This window comes from Phacochoerus africanus, chromosome 2, assembly GCF_016906955.1.
Source record: "Phacochoerus africanus isolate WHEZ1 chromosome 2, ROS_Pafr_v1, whole genome shotgun sequence".
In the NCBI taxonomy this organism is placed as follows: domain Eukaryota; kingdom Metazoa; phylum Chordata; class Mammalia; order Artiodactyla; family Suidae; genus Phacochoerus; species Phacochoerus africanus.
The window spans coordinates 130,291,947-130,308,780 of NC_062545.1; the positions used below are offsets into that span (position 1 = coordinate 130,291,947).

At 35.8% G+C, this 16,834-nt stretch overlaps 1 protein-coding gene across 4 annotated transcripts in view; it reads left to right on the plus strand.

Moving 5' to 3' along the window:
• UBR1 (ubiquitin protein ligase E3 component n-recognin 1) overlaps positions 1 to 16,834 on the plus strand; it is a 139,907-nt gene that overhangs the window by 46,861 nt on the left and 76,212 nt on the right. For all 4 annotated transcript variants that reach the window (XR_007133108.1, XM_047766565.1, XM_047766566.1 and 1 more), the window contains 7 exons: positions 7,720 to 7,819; positions 8,618 to 8,746; positions 11,864 to 12,044; positions 13,486 to 13,547; positions 13,826 to 13,936; positions 14,927 to 14,992; positions 15,242 to 15,343. Coding sequence is in view for 3 of the 4 variants with exons in the window: in XM_047766565.1 (XP_047622521.1) it covers positions 7,720 to 7,819; positions 8,618 to 8,746; positions 11,864 to 12,044; positions 13,486 to 13,547; positions 13,826 to 13,936; positions 14,927 to 14,992; positions 15,242 to 15,343 (751 nt within the window). In the remaining variant the exon portion in view is untranslated. The remainder of the gene's footprint in view (positions 1 to 7,719; positions 7,820 to 8,617; positions 8,747 to 11,863; positions 12,045 to 13,485; positions 13,548 to 13,825; positions 13,937 to 14,926; positions 14,993 to 15,241; positions 15,344 to 16,834) is intronic.

Genomic DNA, 16,834 nt, shown 5'->3' on the forward strand with positions numbered 1-16,834 from the left:
AGCAGGATCTCATTGCTTATCCACTCCATACGCAATAGTTTACATCTATTAACCCCCAACTCCCAGTCCATCCCACTCCCTCCCCTTTAGCAACCACAAGCCTGTTCTCCAAGTCCATGAGTTTCTTTTCTGTGGAAAGGTTCATTTGTGTCATATTAGATTCCAGATAGAAGTGATATCATATAGTATTTGTCTCTTTCTGACTTCTCTTAGTATGAGAGTCTCTAGTTCCATCCATGTTGCTGCAAATGGCATTATTTTGTTTTTTGTTTTTTTTATGGCGGAGTAATATTCCATTGGATATATATACACCACATCTTAATTTTTTTGGGGGGGGGGTCTTTCTGCCTTTTCTAGGGCCGCTCCTGCAGCATATGGAGGTTCCCAGGCTAGGGGTCTAATCGGAGCTGTAGCTGCCGGCCTATACCAGGGCCACAGCAGCAGGGGATCCAAGCCATGTCTGTGACCTACACCACAGCTCATGGCAACACCAGATCCTCAACCCACTAAGCAAGGCCAGGGGTTGAACCCACAACCTCATGGTTCCTAGTCAGATTTGTTAACCACTGAGCCACGACGGGAACTCCTACACCACATCTTCTTAATCCATTCATCTGTCAGTGGACATTTAGGTTGTTTCCATGTCTTGCCTACTGTGAATAGTGCTGCAAGGAACATTCGGGAGCAGGTATCTTTTTCAAGGAAAGTTTTGTCTGGATATATGCCCAAGAGTGGGATCGCTGGGTCATATGGTAGTTCTATATTTAGTTTTCTGAGGTACTTCCATACTTTTTGCATTGATGGTACCAATTTATAGTCCCACCAGCAGTGTAGGAGGGTAACCTTTTCTCCACACCCTCTCCAGCATTTGTTATTTGTTGACTTGTTAATGATGGCCATTCTGACTGGTGTGAGGTGGTGCCTCATAGTGGTTTTGATTTACATTTCTCTAATAATTAGTGATGTTGAGCATTTTTTCATGTGTTTGTTGGCATCTTCTTTGGAGAAATGTCTTTTCAGGTCTTTTGCCCATTTTTTAATTGGGTTGTTAGTTTTTTTGCTCTTGAGCTATGTAAGTTGTTTGTATATTTTAGAGATTAAGCCCTTGTTGGTTGCCTCATTTGAAATTATTTTCTCCCATTCTGTGGGTTGTCTTTTTGTTTTGTTTTTTTTTTTGGTTTTTTTTTTTTTTTGATGGTTTCATTTGCTGTGCAAAAGCTGGTCAGTTTGATTAGGTACCATTGGTTTATTTTTGCTTTTATTTCTGATGCCTTGGGAGACTGACCAAAGAAAACATTTGTAAGGTTGATGTCAGAGAATGTTTTCCTATGTTCTCTTCTAGGAGTTTAATGGTATCTTGTCTTACATTTAAGTCTTTAAACCATTTTGAGTGTATTTTTGTGCATGGTGTGAGGGTATATTTGTGCATGGTGTGAGGGTATATTTTATTGATTTACATGCAGCTGTTCAGTTTTTCAAGCACCGCTTGTTGAAAAGACTGTCTTTTTCCCATTTTATATTCTTGTCTCCTTTGTCTAAGATTAATTGATTGTAGGTGTCAGGGTTTATTTCTGGGTTCTCTATTCTTTTCCATTAGAATGTATGTCTGTTTTGGTACCAGCAGCACACTGTCTTTATTACTGTAGCTTTGTAATATTGTGTGAAGTCTGGGAGAGTTATGCCTCCTGCTTGGTTTTTGTTCCTGAGAATTGCTTTGGCAATTTTGGGTCTTTTATGGTTCCATATAAATTTTTGGATTGTTTGTTTTAGTACTGTGAAAAAAGTCATGGGTAATTTGATAGGGATTGCATTGAATCTGTAGATTGCTTTGGGTAGTATGGCCATTTTTATGACATTATTTTTCTAGGAGCATGGAATATCTTTCCATTTCTTTGAATCCTCTGTAATTTCCTTGATTGATATTTTATAGTTTTCAGCATGTAAGTCTTTCACATCCTTGGTCATGTTTATTTCTAGGTATTTAATTTTTTGGGGTGAGGTTTTAAAAGATATTGTATTTTTATTTTCATTTTCTAATATTTCATTGTTAATATACAGAAATGCAACCTATTTCTGAATGTTAATCTTGTATCCTGCTACTTTGCTGAATTGATTGATCAGTTCGAGTAGTTTTTGTGTGGAATCCTTAAGTGTCATGTCATCTGCATACAGTGACAATTTTACCTCTTCTTTTCCAATTTGGATACCTTTTATTTCTTTTCTTTGTCTGATTTCTATGGCTAGGACTTCCAATACTGTGTTGAATGAAAGTGGAGAGAGTGGGCATCCTTGTCTTGTTCCAGATTTTAGCAGGAACGCTTTCAGCTTTTCTCCATTGAGTATGGAGCTGTGGATTTATAAAAGGCTTTTTATTATGTTAAGGTATATTCCTTCTATATCCACTTTGGTAAGAGTTTTTATCATGAATGGATGTTGGAGTTTGTCAAATGCTTTTTCTGCATCTGTTGAAATGATCATGTGGTTTTTGACTTTTCTTTTGTTAATGTGGTGTTTATGATGTTGGTTGATTTGCATGCTTTGAACCATCCCTGTGAACCTGGGATGAATCCCACTTGGTCGTGCTGTATGATCTTTTTTATATGTTGTTGGATTCGGTTGGCTAAAATTTTGTTGAGAATTTTTACGTCTATATTCATTGAAGATATTCCCCTATAATTTTTTTTTTGGTAGTATCTTTGGTTCTGGCATTAGGATGATGGTGGCTTTACAGAATGTATTTGGGAGTGTTCCTTCTTCAGTCTTTTGGAAGAGTTTAAGTAGGATGGGTATAAGTTCTTCTTTGAATGTTTGGGAGAATTTGCCTGTGAAGCATCTTGTTCAGGACTTTTGTTTGTAGGGAGTGTTTTTATTATATACTCAGTTTCATTTCTAGTGATTGATCTGTTTCTTCTTGATTCAGTTTTGGCGGGCTGTAAGTCTCTAGAAAGTTATCCATTTCTTCTAAGTTGTGAAATTTGCTGGCATGTAATTGTTCATAGTATTCTCTTATGGTTTTTTGTATTCTGCAGTATCCATTGGAATTTCTCCTTTTTCATTTCCTATTTTGTTTATTTGAGTTTTTTCTCTCCTCTTCTTGGTGAGTATGGCCAGATGTTTCTCAATTTTGTTTACCCTTTCAAAGAACCAGCTCTTGGTTTTATTGATTTTTTTCCTATTGTTTTTTGAATCTCTATTTTATTGATTTCCTCTCTGATCTTTATGATTTCCTTCCTTCTGCTGACTTAGATTTTGTTTGTTCTTCTTTTTCTAATTCACTTAGGTGGTGGGTTAAGTTGTCAATTTGAGATTTTCTTTCTTGAGGAAGGCCTGTATCACTATGAATTTCCCTTTAAGTACTGCTCTTGCAGCAGCCCATAGAATTTGAATGGTTGTATCTGAGAATTTCCTTTTAAAGTTGGAATACCTGATAGATCACATTTGGGATCATTGGACCTAAAAGGAAATACATTTCGATTTGTATAGAGAGATTGGTTGGTTCCAAACCAACCTGGAAATAGTTTAGTCTTGTTAAAAAAATATCTTTGACAGACTTCTGGAAGTATGCATTGGATCCTTAATATTACTGAGAAAGATTCTTATAACCCTTTTCAAATTCCTCAATTTCTAAGTATGATTATAACTATAATACAAATATATAGTATTTAGTAAATTGTTAGGTTTTCACATCTTTAGTACTTATAGAGAGGGTGATGAGTTCAGTTATGAATTGCCATTTAGCTAGTGTGTTAACAAATTATATAATTTAGTTATGTAAAATAAACAAAAACACAAAAACTCCAAATGACAGTACTTAAAGCTTAGTGATAAATCAGTGTCATCCCCTGGTCTACTGTGTAGGAAAAAAAAACCTCTTTAATGTGGCTTTCATTACTGTGAAGTATTTTTACAACTGAGTTGTTTTTGTATTCAGAGAAGTGGTGCATAATCATATCATTGTTTTACCATATTGTACTACACTTTATGGATCTCTGACTATAGTTATTCTCTATGGTGAATAATTTAGAGTAACATATCCCTAGATATTTACTCCTATGGTAAAACTTTAGGGTCTTTAGTTGGAAAGGTAACTTCAAACATTTCCCACTTTCCTGATGCTTACAACTGATCTCCTACATCCTTACATAAATAGAGATATCTCTAGTGACAAGGAGAGGAAAAATTAGTTCTTTTGAGCACCTGTTTAACAGATACTGTGCTAGGCTTCTCACATAATCTGCTCTTACAAAGCTCTTGTGTTATTTATTAGTAACTGCTATGTACTAAGGAGCTTTACTTATTTTACCTCATTTTATTCTTATTCTCATAAGATATGTGATATAATCTTTATCTGTAGATTATAATTATTTGGTTATAGTCTCAAAACTAGTAAGTAGCAGAGTTTGGATTGGAGAAGAGCAGTATTTATCTGTAATACTCATGTTCCTTTCACTACATGATGTAGCCTCATAGACTACGTAAAGAACAACAAAGCCTTCTCTGAAAACTGGCCTAAAACACCACATACACCCTTCCTTTAACAAATAATTATTGAGCCCCATTTCTCAGGTCTCTCATCATAGAAATCTTCCTGTCATTTTTTATGTACTTTTCCCATGTATTTATTCATTCACTACTTTTTCCTGAAACCCTGTTTAAATGAGTTAGAAATAACTACAAATACTTAGTGCCTTTTGTTTCCAGAATAAAGTCTAAATTTTTCCAAATTTTGTACCTCTCCATAGTCTCACCTTACTTATCTGACTGTACCTCAACATGAAATAAGTTTGTTGGTATTAGCAGAAGCTCTTTTCAGCCTGCCTCAGGAAATTTTCATTCTCTCAAAGCAGTATATTCCAGACTTTGAGTGGACCCTTCCAACTTTTACAAAGTTTTTTATTTTATATTGATCTCTGTCTTTTTGTAGCTTTCATTCCATAGTTCTTGCTAACCGTCCACTCAGAACAACTTCAATGCTCATTTAACTTGAAATATTTAAAGACAAAAGGCCTATCTGCCAAGACTTCATTAGGTTAAGGTGTATATCATTTTCTTTAAATGTACCTGTTTCAAATTTAAAGTTTTTCTAGATTGTTGTCCTTCTCTACTGAACTCATTTTTAGTTGACTGTAAACCACTTAAAGGTATACACAAAGAAATGAACACAGTACTCTGAGATCTGTGGAGTAAAAGGAAGGGATTATTACCTTTCTCATTCTAAATACTATACTGCTATTAATTTAGTTTCATTTGTCACTCTGTGGAAGGTATCTGTTGAGATACTGTGGAAATGAAACTTAGAAAAGAGATACAGTTGAACCTTGCTTTTATTAAGTGAATATTATCCTTTTATTACTATAACCTCTCCCTTTCTATTTCTGATAAGTATAGCAAATTCTTTTTTTTTTTTTTGGCTTTTTAGGGCCACACCCATGGCATAGAGAAATTCCCAAACTAGGGGTCGAATCAGAGCTGTAGCTGCCAGCTTATGCCACAGCCACAGCAGTGATGCTAGATCCAAGCTGAGTCTGCGACCTACACCACAGCCCCTGGTAACGCTGGATCCTTAACCCACTGAGCGAGGCTAGGGATCGAACCTGCAACCTCATGGTTCCTAGTCGGATTCATTTCTGCTGCGCCACGATGGGAACTCCTCTTGCGTGTGTGTGTAGCAAAATCTTAATTCTTCCTTTCCTATCTGGGCCAAGGATCGAACCTATGCCACAGCCTCAGCTTGCACCACAGCAGTGACAACGCCAGATCCTTAATCTACTGAGCCATGAGGAACTCTGTCCTTTCCTTTCTTACTCTTTCCTTTCTTCCTATCCCTCACATCGTCTTTACTTGCTAGATCTGCTAGAGAAGTCAGGCATGAACTGTATGCGATCATTAGAAACTAGAGATGTAAATTGTCTTTCTAGATCAGTGCTTCTCAAATATTAATATGAAAAATTATTTGGGGAGCTTGTTAAAATGCAGGTTATTACCTAGCAGATCTGACTAGAACCTTAGATTCTGCATTCTAAAGAGCTTCCAATTGATACTGATGTTCTGGTTTGTGTACCATAATTTAAATAGCAGTGCTCTAGAAAACAGGCAACCTTTGAGGCCGTCATTCATTGTGATAGGTTTTAAAGTTTAGCCTTTCTTACTTTTACTTTAAATAAAAGATTTGGAATGTAATTAATGTATTTCAAGTTTATTTCATTGATAAGTTCCCAATTATTATATTTTTAGTAGACTTTCAATATTAATTTGTCCTAAAGAAAGGGGGAAATTAAACTATAGTCCATACTAACTTTACAAAGAAAAAAAATTTCCCCCATATTTTTGCCTTGTTTTTTATGTTCTATATTATTTGTGCCTTTTTGCGGGGAAGCTTAACATTGGATTGCAGTATCCAGTATACGTATCTGTTTTCCCCTCTGTCCTTTGAACTTCAAGGGCAAGGTGTCTTTTTCATGTTTATGTTAACAATACCTGGTATGTAATAGGAATTGATTTGGGTTGACTGAGTACAAAATAATTTTTAATAATTGTTAATGATTCCTTCCTGAGAAGTCTTTTCATAGTAAACATTGTTCCCATCGGCCATGAAGATAGTCATTGTCTTTATAGCCAAAAGAAGTATTGGTCTCTGGAGTTCCCGTCATGGCTCAGTGGTTAACAAATCCGACTAGGAGCCATGAGGTTGTGGGTTCACTCCCTGGCCTCGCTCAGTGGGTTAAGGATCTGGCGTTGCCGTGAGCTGTGGTGTAGGTTGCAGACGCGGCTTGGATCTGGTGTTGTAGCTGTGGCGTAGGCCAGCAGCAACAGCTCCAATTAGACCCCTAGCCTGAGAACCTCCACATGCTGCGGGCGTGGCCCTCAAAAGACAACAAATCAAGAAAAAAAAAAGTATTGGTCTCATAAAGATAGGCTAAAATGAGACTGTTTATTTCTTAAAACAAATATATTCTGATATGCTGAGATGACATAAGTGTTTACATCCTTTTTCTGGGTTCTGGGCTAGAAAACTTGAAGGTAGGAAATCTGTTCCAAATTTCCTGACCTCCCCACAGTCCCACTCCTCCTCCATCCACCAGAAGTAGTATATTTATCATACTGAAATCAGGTAGTGGGAATGAATAGCTCTGAGGAAGCAGTATAGAATATTCTACAAAGCTGTACCAATCTCTCTTCATTACATACTGAGCAGCAATAGAAGTTTTGAACCCTCAGGCCAAACTACTTTATGTGTTGCAAATTTTCTGTAATTCTTATGACTGCATGCTTTAAGGGGAAAAGATGTATGATTTTAATACACAAAAATATTTTATAATTTACAAAATATTTTGAAATAGTTTGCATGAACAGCATAAATACATCCTGCACATTTAGTTTTGACATGCATTTTGAGACTGAAGGGATTTCAGCTGACCCCTGGGGTGAAGGGTATGAACAGTTCTAGAAAATCTGTCCTGTGGTTGTCCAGCTGTGGCAGGCTAGGTTCCTCATAGGTCACTTAACCAGACTAACTTGACTGGAGAAGTCAGGCTTAGCTTTGACATCTGCCTCTCACAGAGTGTTCACATTTCCCTGATTAAATTCTAGCTCTGCCCTAAAATTGTAAGAAATTAGAGTCTATAATTTTGATGAATTGACATTGTCTGTAGTTATAATAACCTTAAAATTACTTCAATATAGGGAAATGAAATGTTTCTTTGTCTCTTGAAATGATAGGTATATCCTGATCAGCAAGCCCACAGTGTGGACAGAAAGATTAAGAATGCAGTTCCTTGAAGGTTTTCGATCCTTTTTGAAGATTCTTACCTGTATGCAGGTATGATAGTTCTTCTGGACATCAGTTAAGATAAACTTATTTTTAAAAATTGAACCAGTCTTTCATGTTTTGTTTTATTTTTAACAAATTATGTTTTTTATTTGAGGAGGAATAAATCTAGCAAAATAGAAATGAAGTTTAAACACTGCCTCATGGATCCAGCTTTTATCAGTCTTTCTAAATTCCTCAGTAACTGTTGCTGTTACTATTAATGTTTATTGTTGCTTACCATGTGATATTATAGTAAGCACTTGCATGCATTGTTTCTTTTGAGCATCTTAGCAATCTATGAGTAGTTACTGTTATTATCCCCACTTTAAACTATAAGGGAATCATAGCTTAGAAATAATTTGACCAGGGTCACACAGCTGTAAAGAGACAGAGTTAGGATTTGAATCCATGTATTCTGACCTAGTCTAACAGCCATGTTAAAAAACTATGTGTGGGGTGTTTCCATTGTGGTGTAGCGGAAACAAATCCTACCAGTATCCATGAGGATGCAGGTTCAATCCCTGGCCTCACTCAGTGGGTCGGAGATCTGGCATTGCTGTGAGCTGTGGTGTAGGTTGCAGATGCAGCTCGGATCTAGCATTGCTGTGGCTTTGGTGTAGGCTGGCAGCTGTAGCTCTACTTAGACCCCTAGCCTGGGAACTTCTGTATGCCACAGGTGTGGCCCTAAAAAGTAAAAACAAACAAAAAACTATGCATTTATGAATATGAATCGTGTTGATTTTATGTTTTGCCAGTAGAGAAACAAAGAAGTTCTATGTACATATGTTAATCCCTCTTTTCGTGTAGGGAATGGAAGAAATTAGAAGACAGGTTGGGCAACACATAGAAGTGGATCCTGACTGGGAGGCTGCCATTGCTATACAGATGCAATTGAAGAATATTTTACTCATGTTCCAAGAGTGGTGTGCTTGTGATGTAAGTAAGATATGTTAGTAGGATCAGTGACTTTCTAAGTTTTCTAATGCTTATTAATAGCGTAGATTTATGTTGCAACTTTCTTGATGTAAAGTTTTATCACTTAAGTATAAAATGTTTTTATATATTTGAATTTTTCATATTAAATTTGTAGTTTTTTACACTTAATTAGAAAATGTGCTTTATGGATAATTTCTTTTACCTTTTGGAATAGTAGAATTTAATAAATACGACTCACAGTAATTAAATAAATTTATTTCCTTGGACATAAATATTAATAATATGAAAATTAGGACCACATAGGTTTTAAATATTCCATGGAGAGGGGTGAGTATTTATTCAAGCAAGAAACTTGTGTGTGTTAAACCATTTAAAAATTAATTTTTTAAAAAGTTAAATGATACATATATTTAAACCAGCCCTTGGTTATAGGAATACAACATGAACTTATGTAGAAGATGATGTATCTCTAATACACTTATTATTATTATTATTTTTCTTTTTTTGCTGAGACAAAAAGGAAATTTATTCTATACTTTATCCCATTTTGTATGGCTTTCATCTTTACTATTTAGTATTATCTATTACATTTCAATTTTTCTTTAAAAATTAGCATTATATTACAATTGTGTATATTATGCAACTAAAATTTATAAAGAAGAAAGCCTTATATACCATTAAATATTTTATATAGCATAACAAAAGGAATACCTTAATGGTAAGAATAGCAAAAATAATACACCCTCTGAAAATAAGTAAAACATAAAATGCATAAATTGATTAAAAAACAGAGTAACTATATAAATATGTCCTCACAATTTGTTACATCTTATTGTTCTTCAATATAGGCATTACGCCATTCTAGGTGATGTGATAAACAAGACATTATAGACCTTACATTGTACCATGGAGAGAAATGGTTATTAATAATACAACTAAAAATTAATTTTAAAACATAGAACTAATGTTTTTCCTTAAGCAATAATTTTAGACCTCTTTATAGCACAGTTCTACCCCCAGATTCCCTTTTGAAAAGATGACCTCATTTATTTCTGTTCTGAGAAAATTGACATCATCTGAGTCAATGTTCTCCAGTTTGTACCTCTCACCATAGTTTCTCTAAGTTTCTCTATATTTTTGCTATCGGTCTCTTGTGCACACATTCCCTCTCTCTTTTTTTAAAACTTTAAATCTCTTTCTAAAACTAATGTATCTTCCTAGGCTCTTGGTCCCTACTTATATTATTTCTTCCTGGAGTCTGCTTCCTCAGTTGTCTCTTCTGGTATTTCCCACTCTTTCATTCTTTTGCCTCTAAACACATAGGATTCCTAATTTTAAAAACAACAGGAACAAAAGCCTTTTTCCTTTTCTCTTCTGCTCCACACCAGTGATTGGTTACATATTCACAATTTTAGTCACAATCACAGACACAATAGACTTTAATCTAGCAGAGTAGCTTTATAGACTGTTAAGGACAGGACATATTTTTTGGCTCCCCAAAAAGTGATTGCCTTCCCACCCCCTGCCCTGCCCCATTCCTTCTACCTACTAAATGAGACATTTTTCATTCTATTGTCTTTCTTACAAATCTTTTATTTCTACCACCTTAATCAAAACTTCATAAGATAGGCGTTCCCATTGTGGCTCAGTGGTAACAAACCCAGCTCGTATCCATGAGGATGTGGTTTTAATCCCTGGCCCTGCTCAGTGGGTTAATGATACAGCTGTGGGTTGAAGGTCAAAGATGTGGCTTGGATTCGGCATGGCTGTGGCTGTGGCTGTGGCATAGGCCAACAGCTGTAGCTCTGATTTGACCCCTAGCCTGGAAACTTCCATATGCCCATGTGTGCTAAAACTTCACAAGGTAACTCTCCCAAGCTATAGTATCACTTTTATTTGTGTGCTAGACAGTACTGCTTAGATCTTACATTTGTATTTCAAACTCAGAATATATTACATTGACTTGTCATCGTTTCCTTCTACTTCTAGCTTGTATTTTCTCTTCTTGACTTCCCTTGTTCTATTCATGACACCATGATCTATATACATCAGTACAGAAAGTCTCAGAGCCACTGTGTTCTGTGTGTTAAATGTTAACAGACTCTTGAGGGGGGAAAAGTTTTGTGTTCTTATTAGGAAATGCTAGATTGAATAAAATCAAACATGATTCTTTTAAGACACCCAGCTTCTCAAATCCTTAAATTAATCAATGTGCTAATTTCTAAGAGGGATATTCCCCAAATTTAATTGATTATAGAACTCTTTTTTCAAGATTAAAATCAGTATAAAAAACACACTTTAAAGAGTGATCTTTGACACCTCTCTCCCTGCCATACTCATCCAAATTTGAGTTTTCCTTCTCCTAAATTTATTTTGTAATTCTAACTTATTTCCTGTGGGCTTATTTTTTTTTTTTTTTGCCCTGACTGCCCCTACCCTAGTTGAGTCTCTTATCATCTTAGACTTACATTTTTTAGTAATCTTTCTGTTGATTTCCTTGTCTTCTAGCATTACCCTCTCCAATTTATCATCTTCATTGAAACTGATTGATTCTACTTGAAGCAGTATGTTGACCACATTATTAGTCCTTTAGGTATTGTCAGTATATTAAAATTCACATGGCAATGTCGAGGCATATTTCCAGATTAATTGCTCATTAATTCTAACCATAAACCCTTTGATTTATCTAATTTTTAATTCTTTTCCACTACCTGAACAGGAGTTGTCCTTCCCCATATTTCTCTTTGTTTATTCTGTATCTCTGCTTAAAATGCTACCTTCCCACCATCTTTTCCAAATACTTATATTCTGTGTGTTCTTTTAGACCCACTCAAAAGCTGCTTTTACAAATATATATACCCAGTTGCTTGTGATTCTTTTTTTTCCCCTCTTTCAGTAGTTAGTTTATACCATTTACATGGCTTACAATTTTCTACTTTACTTTTAAATGTGTGTATGTGTGTCTGTCTGAATGTTTTCTATTGGCTTGCAGATCCTGTTAAGGTAGCTCTAGCAGCGCATAGAATTATTTTGTGCTCCTATTTTTAAAATATTTATTGAATGATATGGTAAAGTAGATGACTTGTCAGTTTATTTCCATTTTTATTTTCCTTTTAGGAGGAACTCTTATTAGTGGCTTATAAAGAATGTCACAAAGCTGTGATGAGGTGCAGTACAAGTTTCGTATCTAGTAGCAAAACAGTAATACAATTGTGTGGTCATACTTTGGAAACTAAGTCCTACAAAGTATCCGAAGATCTTGTAAGCATACATCTGCCACTCTCTAGGACTCTTGCTGGTGAGTGTTTGAATTTTGCCAGTTTCTATTAGGTTTGCTTTTTCTAGATATAAGAGAATGAGTTCTGTTTTTGCTCTATAATCAGTATATACAAACATACTCAGTTCAGATGTTGCAGTTAAGAGTTGTCACTGTCACTGTCCTTCAGAGAGCTGTCACAATAACATCTATCTAAGGGTGCTTGTTTACCTGGTGACCCAGGTAACAAAAGATCCAGGTATCTCCTTATAGTTTTGATTTGCGTTTCCTTAATGATTAGTGATACTGAGCATCTTTTCCTGTATTTATTGGCTGTATGTATATCTTCTTTGGAGAAATGTCTGTTCAAGTTCTTTGTCTGATTTTTAGTTAGATTTTGTTGTTGTTGAGTTGCTGGAGTTCTTTATATAGTCTCAATATTAACTGCTTATCAGATACATGATTTGCAAGTATTTTCTCCTATCCTGTGGGGTTGCCTTTTCACTCTATTAATAGTACTCTTTGATGCAAAAAAGTTATTAATTTTGATGTTATCTAACTTATTTTTCCTTTGTCTGCCTGTGCTTTTGGTGTCATATCTAAGAAATTATTGCCAAACTCAGTGTTATGAAGCCTTTTCCCTATGTTATCTTTGAAGGGTTTTATAGTTTTAGCTTCTATGTTTATGTCTTTTCATTCATTTTTAGTTAATTTTTGTATATGGTATAATTGACATGTGATTTTATGTCACTTCTATTTTTATGAAAATAAATACTTAGATTAGTTTTCATTTTTTGATGTGTAGTCGAGCAAAACAAGCCTTTCTTAAGAGGCACAATATTATTTATATATAATGCGCAATGTAGAATCTTAAATATGTTAGTAATACTGAGTTTCAAAATTAGAATTCAGGAGTTCCTACTGTGGCACAGTGGGTTAATGATCCAGCTTGCTTCTATGGCGTTGCCAGTTCAATCCCTGGCCTGGTGCATTGGGTTATGGATCTGGCGTTGGTGAAACTGTAGTGTAAGTCACAGATGTGATCACATTTGATCCATGGCACAGGAACTTTCATATGCTGAGAGTGTGGCTGGAAAAGGAAAAAAAAAAATTAGAAATCAAAAGTTTGTGTTCTAAAGTATCATTTCTAAACTTAAATGTATATTTATTTAGTTTAGTTTAGTTTGTCTTTTTAGGGCTGCACCTATGGCATATGGAAGTTCCCAGGCTAGGGGTCAAATCAGAGCTGTAGCTGCTGGCCTATACCACAGCTCACAGCAATGCCAGATCCTTAACCCGCTGAGCAAGGCCAGGAATCAGACCCACATCCTCATGGAGTTGGGTTCGTAACCTGCTGAGCCACAATAGGAACTCCACAAATGTATATTTAGATCTCACAAGTTTTCAAACTTGATGAGTTAACTAGGAAACAAATTAGCTGGGTTTATTGCTTTCTCATTTTTCTCCTTTTTTTACCCTTTAGGTCTTCATGTGCGTTTAAGCAGGCTGGGTGCTATTTCAAGACTGCATGAATTTGTGCCTTTTGTAAGTGACTATTAAGTGTTGATTTACTTATATCCTGTTTCTAAACACCTATTGGTTGATGAATGGGAAGAAAAAGAATATTTTGGTAACCTACCTGAATAATTCCCCATTAGTAATTTTATATGTATGTACTTGAACATTGAAATCTGAATCATAGTTGACTTGGGGTCATCTAGTTTAAGCTGTTCCATTTTATAAATGAGAAAACCAAGGAATGTGTAGTGCTATAACATCCAAGCCCTATGAGAAATAATGCAATTGATCTCACTCTGTTTCAGGAGGATTTTCAAGTAGAGGTACTCGTGGAATATCCTTTGCGTTGTCTGGTGTTGGTTGCCCAGGTTGTTGCTGAAATGTGGCGAAGAAATGGTCTCTCTCTCATTAGCCAGGTATGACAGGGCTTAATATTCACATTATGAATGTATTCATTTTCTGACTGTTTTTTCTTTCACTATTTTACCTTGTGTCCCTGGATTTTGCTAACTGTTTTTGTGTTCTATTCTCTTGTATAAACTCAGAAATGAAAGTTCTAGTGACCTCATAGACATTTCTTCTTTCATCCTGTTGAGTGGTAAATTAAGTGAAAGCCAGTAGTACCACCAGTAAACTTCCCACTAACACATATCTTTTCTGAAGATTATCTTACTCTGGAACCTGTACTCTTTCCTACTACCTGTCTTAATTGAAGGCTATCCTACAATTTCCCCTTCTGTTTGAGAGCAAATAAGGAGGAGTTTTCTTTTTACTAAAAGATGGGGAAACAAGCCTTGCATGGTGTTATGATTGTTGAAATTGGTTTGTTTTTATTGAAGTGGTATTTTAGACTTAAGGGAAGTAAATTCTTTTGTTATGCATGTTGAGGATAACAACCAGTATAGAGCTTTTTTTTTTTTTTTTGGCTGTATCTGTGGCCTGCAGAAGTTCCTGGGCCAAGTATTGAACCTGAGTCATAGCAGTGACCCAAGGCACAGCAGCGACGAAATTGGATCTTTAGCCTGCTAAGCCATCAGGGAACTCCTAGTATAGCACCTTTTTAACTCTGAATTATTTTCATGCCCTGTTTCCTCACTTCATCTTCACAAATCCCATAAAATTATTCATAGATTTATAGCTTATTTTTTGCCAGCTAGGAGTTCATGGGGCTTCTAGTTTAGAGAAAATTTTAAGAATGATTTTGTGGGGTTTTTTGTTTGTTTGCCTCACTTGTGGCATATGGAATTTCCCTGGCTGAGGATCAAACCCATGCTTCCACAGCAAGCCAAGTTTCTGCAGTCAGATCCTTAACCCACAATGGGAACTCCTTAAGAATACTTTTTGTTGAGAATTCTCTTTGAAATAAAATGATTCTTTTAGCTTTGATTCTGCCTTTCATTTTACAGGTATTTTATTACCAAGATGTTAAGTGCAGAGAAGAAATGTATGATAAAGATATCATCATGCTTCAGGTACTTATTTAAATCACTTCTGGTATTTATTTCAACTTTCCTTCTTAGAGTCCTAATAATAAGAGAAGATACTGTAATTATTGATAACTTTATTATTTAAATTTTTCTCACTGTTGAATGTTGTATCTTAGAAAGTAAGTCTATCTTCTGTAGACTTACTTTATAATTTTTCTGATAGTCCTATTAGAGACTGAATGTTTCTCCATTTAATAAATGAGAACTGTGGTACTTGATTTTTTTTTTTCACAGATTGGTGCATCTTTAATGGACCCCAACAGGTTTTTGTTACTGGTACTTCAGAGGTATGAACTTGCTGATGCTTTTAACAAGACTATAGCCACAAAAGATCAGGTAAGTGAAAGAAACTTGTTACGTGAATTAATTCTAAAGAGAATATTATTGTTAACAATCTTAATCATATTTATGATTTTTATTTACTAACATATATCTCCAGAAATCATGCACATATATACATTATGCATATAATCTACATATACACACATGTATACTCTACAAAAATTAGAATACAGTTGGCACTCAGTATCCATGGATTCAGAATCCTGACTGTACTAGCCATTTTATGTAAGGGACTTGAGCATATGTGGATTTTGGTGCCTGCAGGAATCCTGAAACCAATCCCCCGTGGATACAGAGGGGTGACTATATGTAGATTAATAGAAAGGAGAAGTGGAGTTCCTGCTGTGGCACAACAGGATCAGCAGTGTCTTGGGAATGCTGGGATGTAGGTTTGATCCCCAGCCCAGCACAGTGCATTAAGGGTCCATTGTTGCTGCAGCTGTGGCTTAGGTCACAACTGCAGCTCAGATCTGCTCCTTGGCCCAGGAACTCCATGTGCCAAGAGGCGATCCTTAACACACTGAGTGAGGCCAGGCATCAAACCAGCGTCCTCATGAGTGCTAGTCAGATTAGTTTCTGCTGAGCTACAACAGGAAGTCCTGAATCTTTTATATGTACTGTTTTGTAATTTGTTTCCTGTGCCTAATGAAATGTTTTAGGTTTTTTTCTTGTTACTAAGTAGATACACAACTATATCATTCCTTTTTACATCATGATTTTTAAAAATTTTATGAATTGTGCTTTTTTTCTCTTTTTAATTTATTTTTATCTTTTTAAAAATTTTTTGTCTTTTTAGGGCCGTACCCATGGCATTTGGAGGTTCCCAGGCTAGGGGGTCTAATCAGAGCTGTAGCTGCCAGCCTATACCACAGCCATAGCAACGCAGGATCCGAGCCGCATCAGCCACCCACACCACAGCTCATGGCAATGCAGGATCTGAGCCTCATCTGCGACCTGCACCACAGCTCACAGCAACGCTGGATCCTTAACCCACTGAGCAGGGGCAGGGATTGAACCCATAACCTCATGGTTCCTAGTCAGATGTGTTTCCACTGCGCCACAATGGGAACTCCTTTTCTCTTTTTTTTAATTAATGTATAGTCGATTTACAATGTTATGACAGTTTCTGCTGTACATCACAGTGACCAAGCCATAAACTAGAGCCGTTGCAGAGACAACACTGTGTAGTTATGCTGTAGGCCATAGGTGAAGTCTTGTCCTGATTTTTAATGGCCGTATTGTATTGTACTATATGAATGCATTATATTTAAGTGTCCTATTGCTGAAGAGCTTTTCCTGTTTTTTGGTCTTAAAAAACATCTCTGCACCTCAAGGTTTAAATACTTGCCTAATTATTTTGTTAAGATAAATTCTTAAAAGTGGATTTGCTGGAGAGTACAATATGATACTTTTTTAAGACTGAATACATATTGTAAAATTGCTCTCAGAAAAGTTGCTCCAATTTAAGCTTTCTTTAGCAGTATA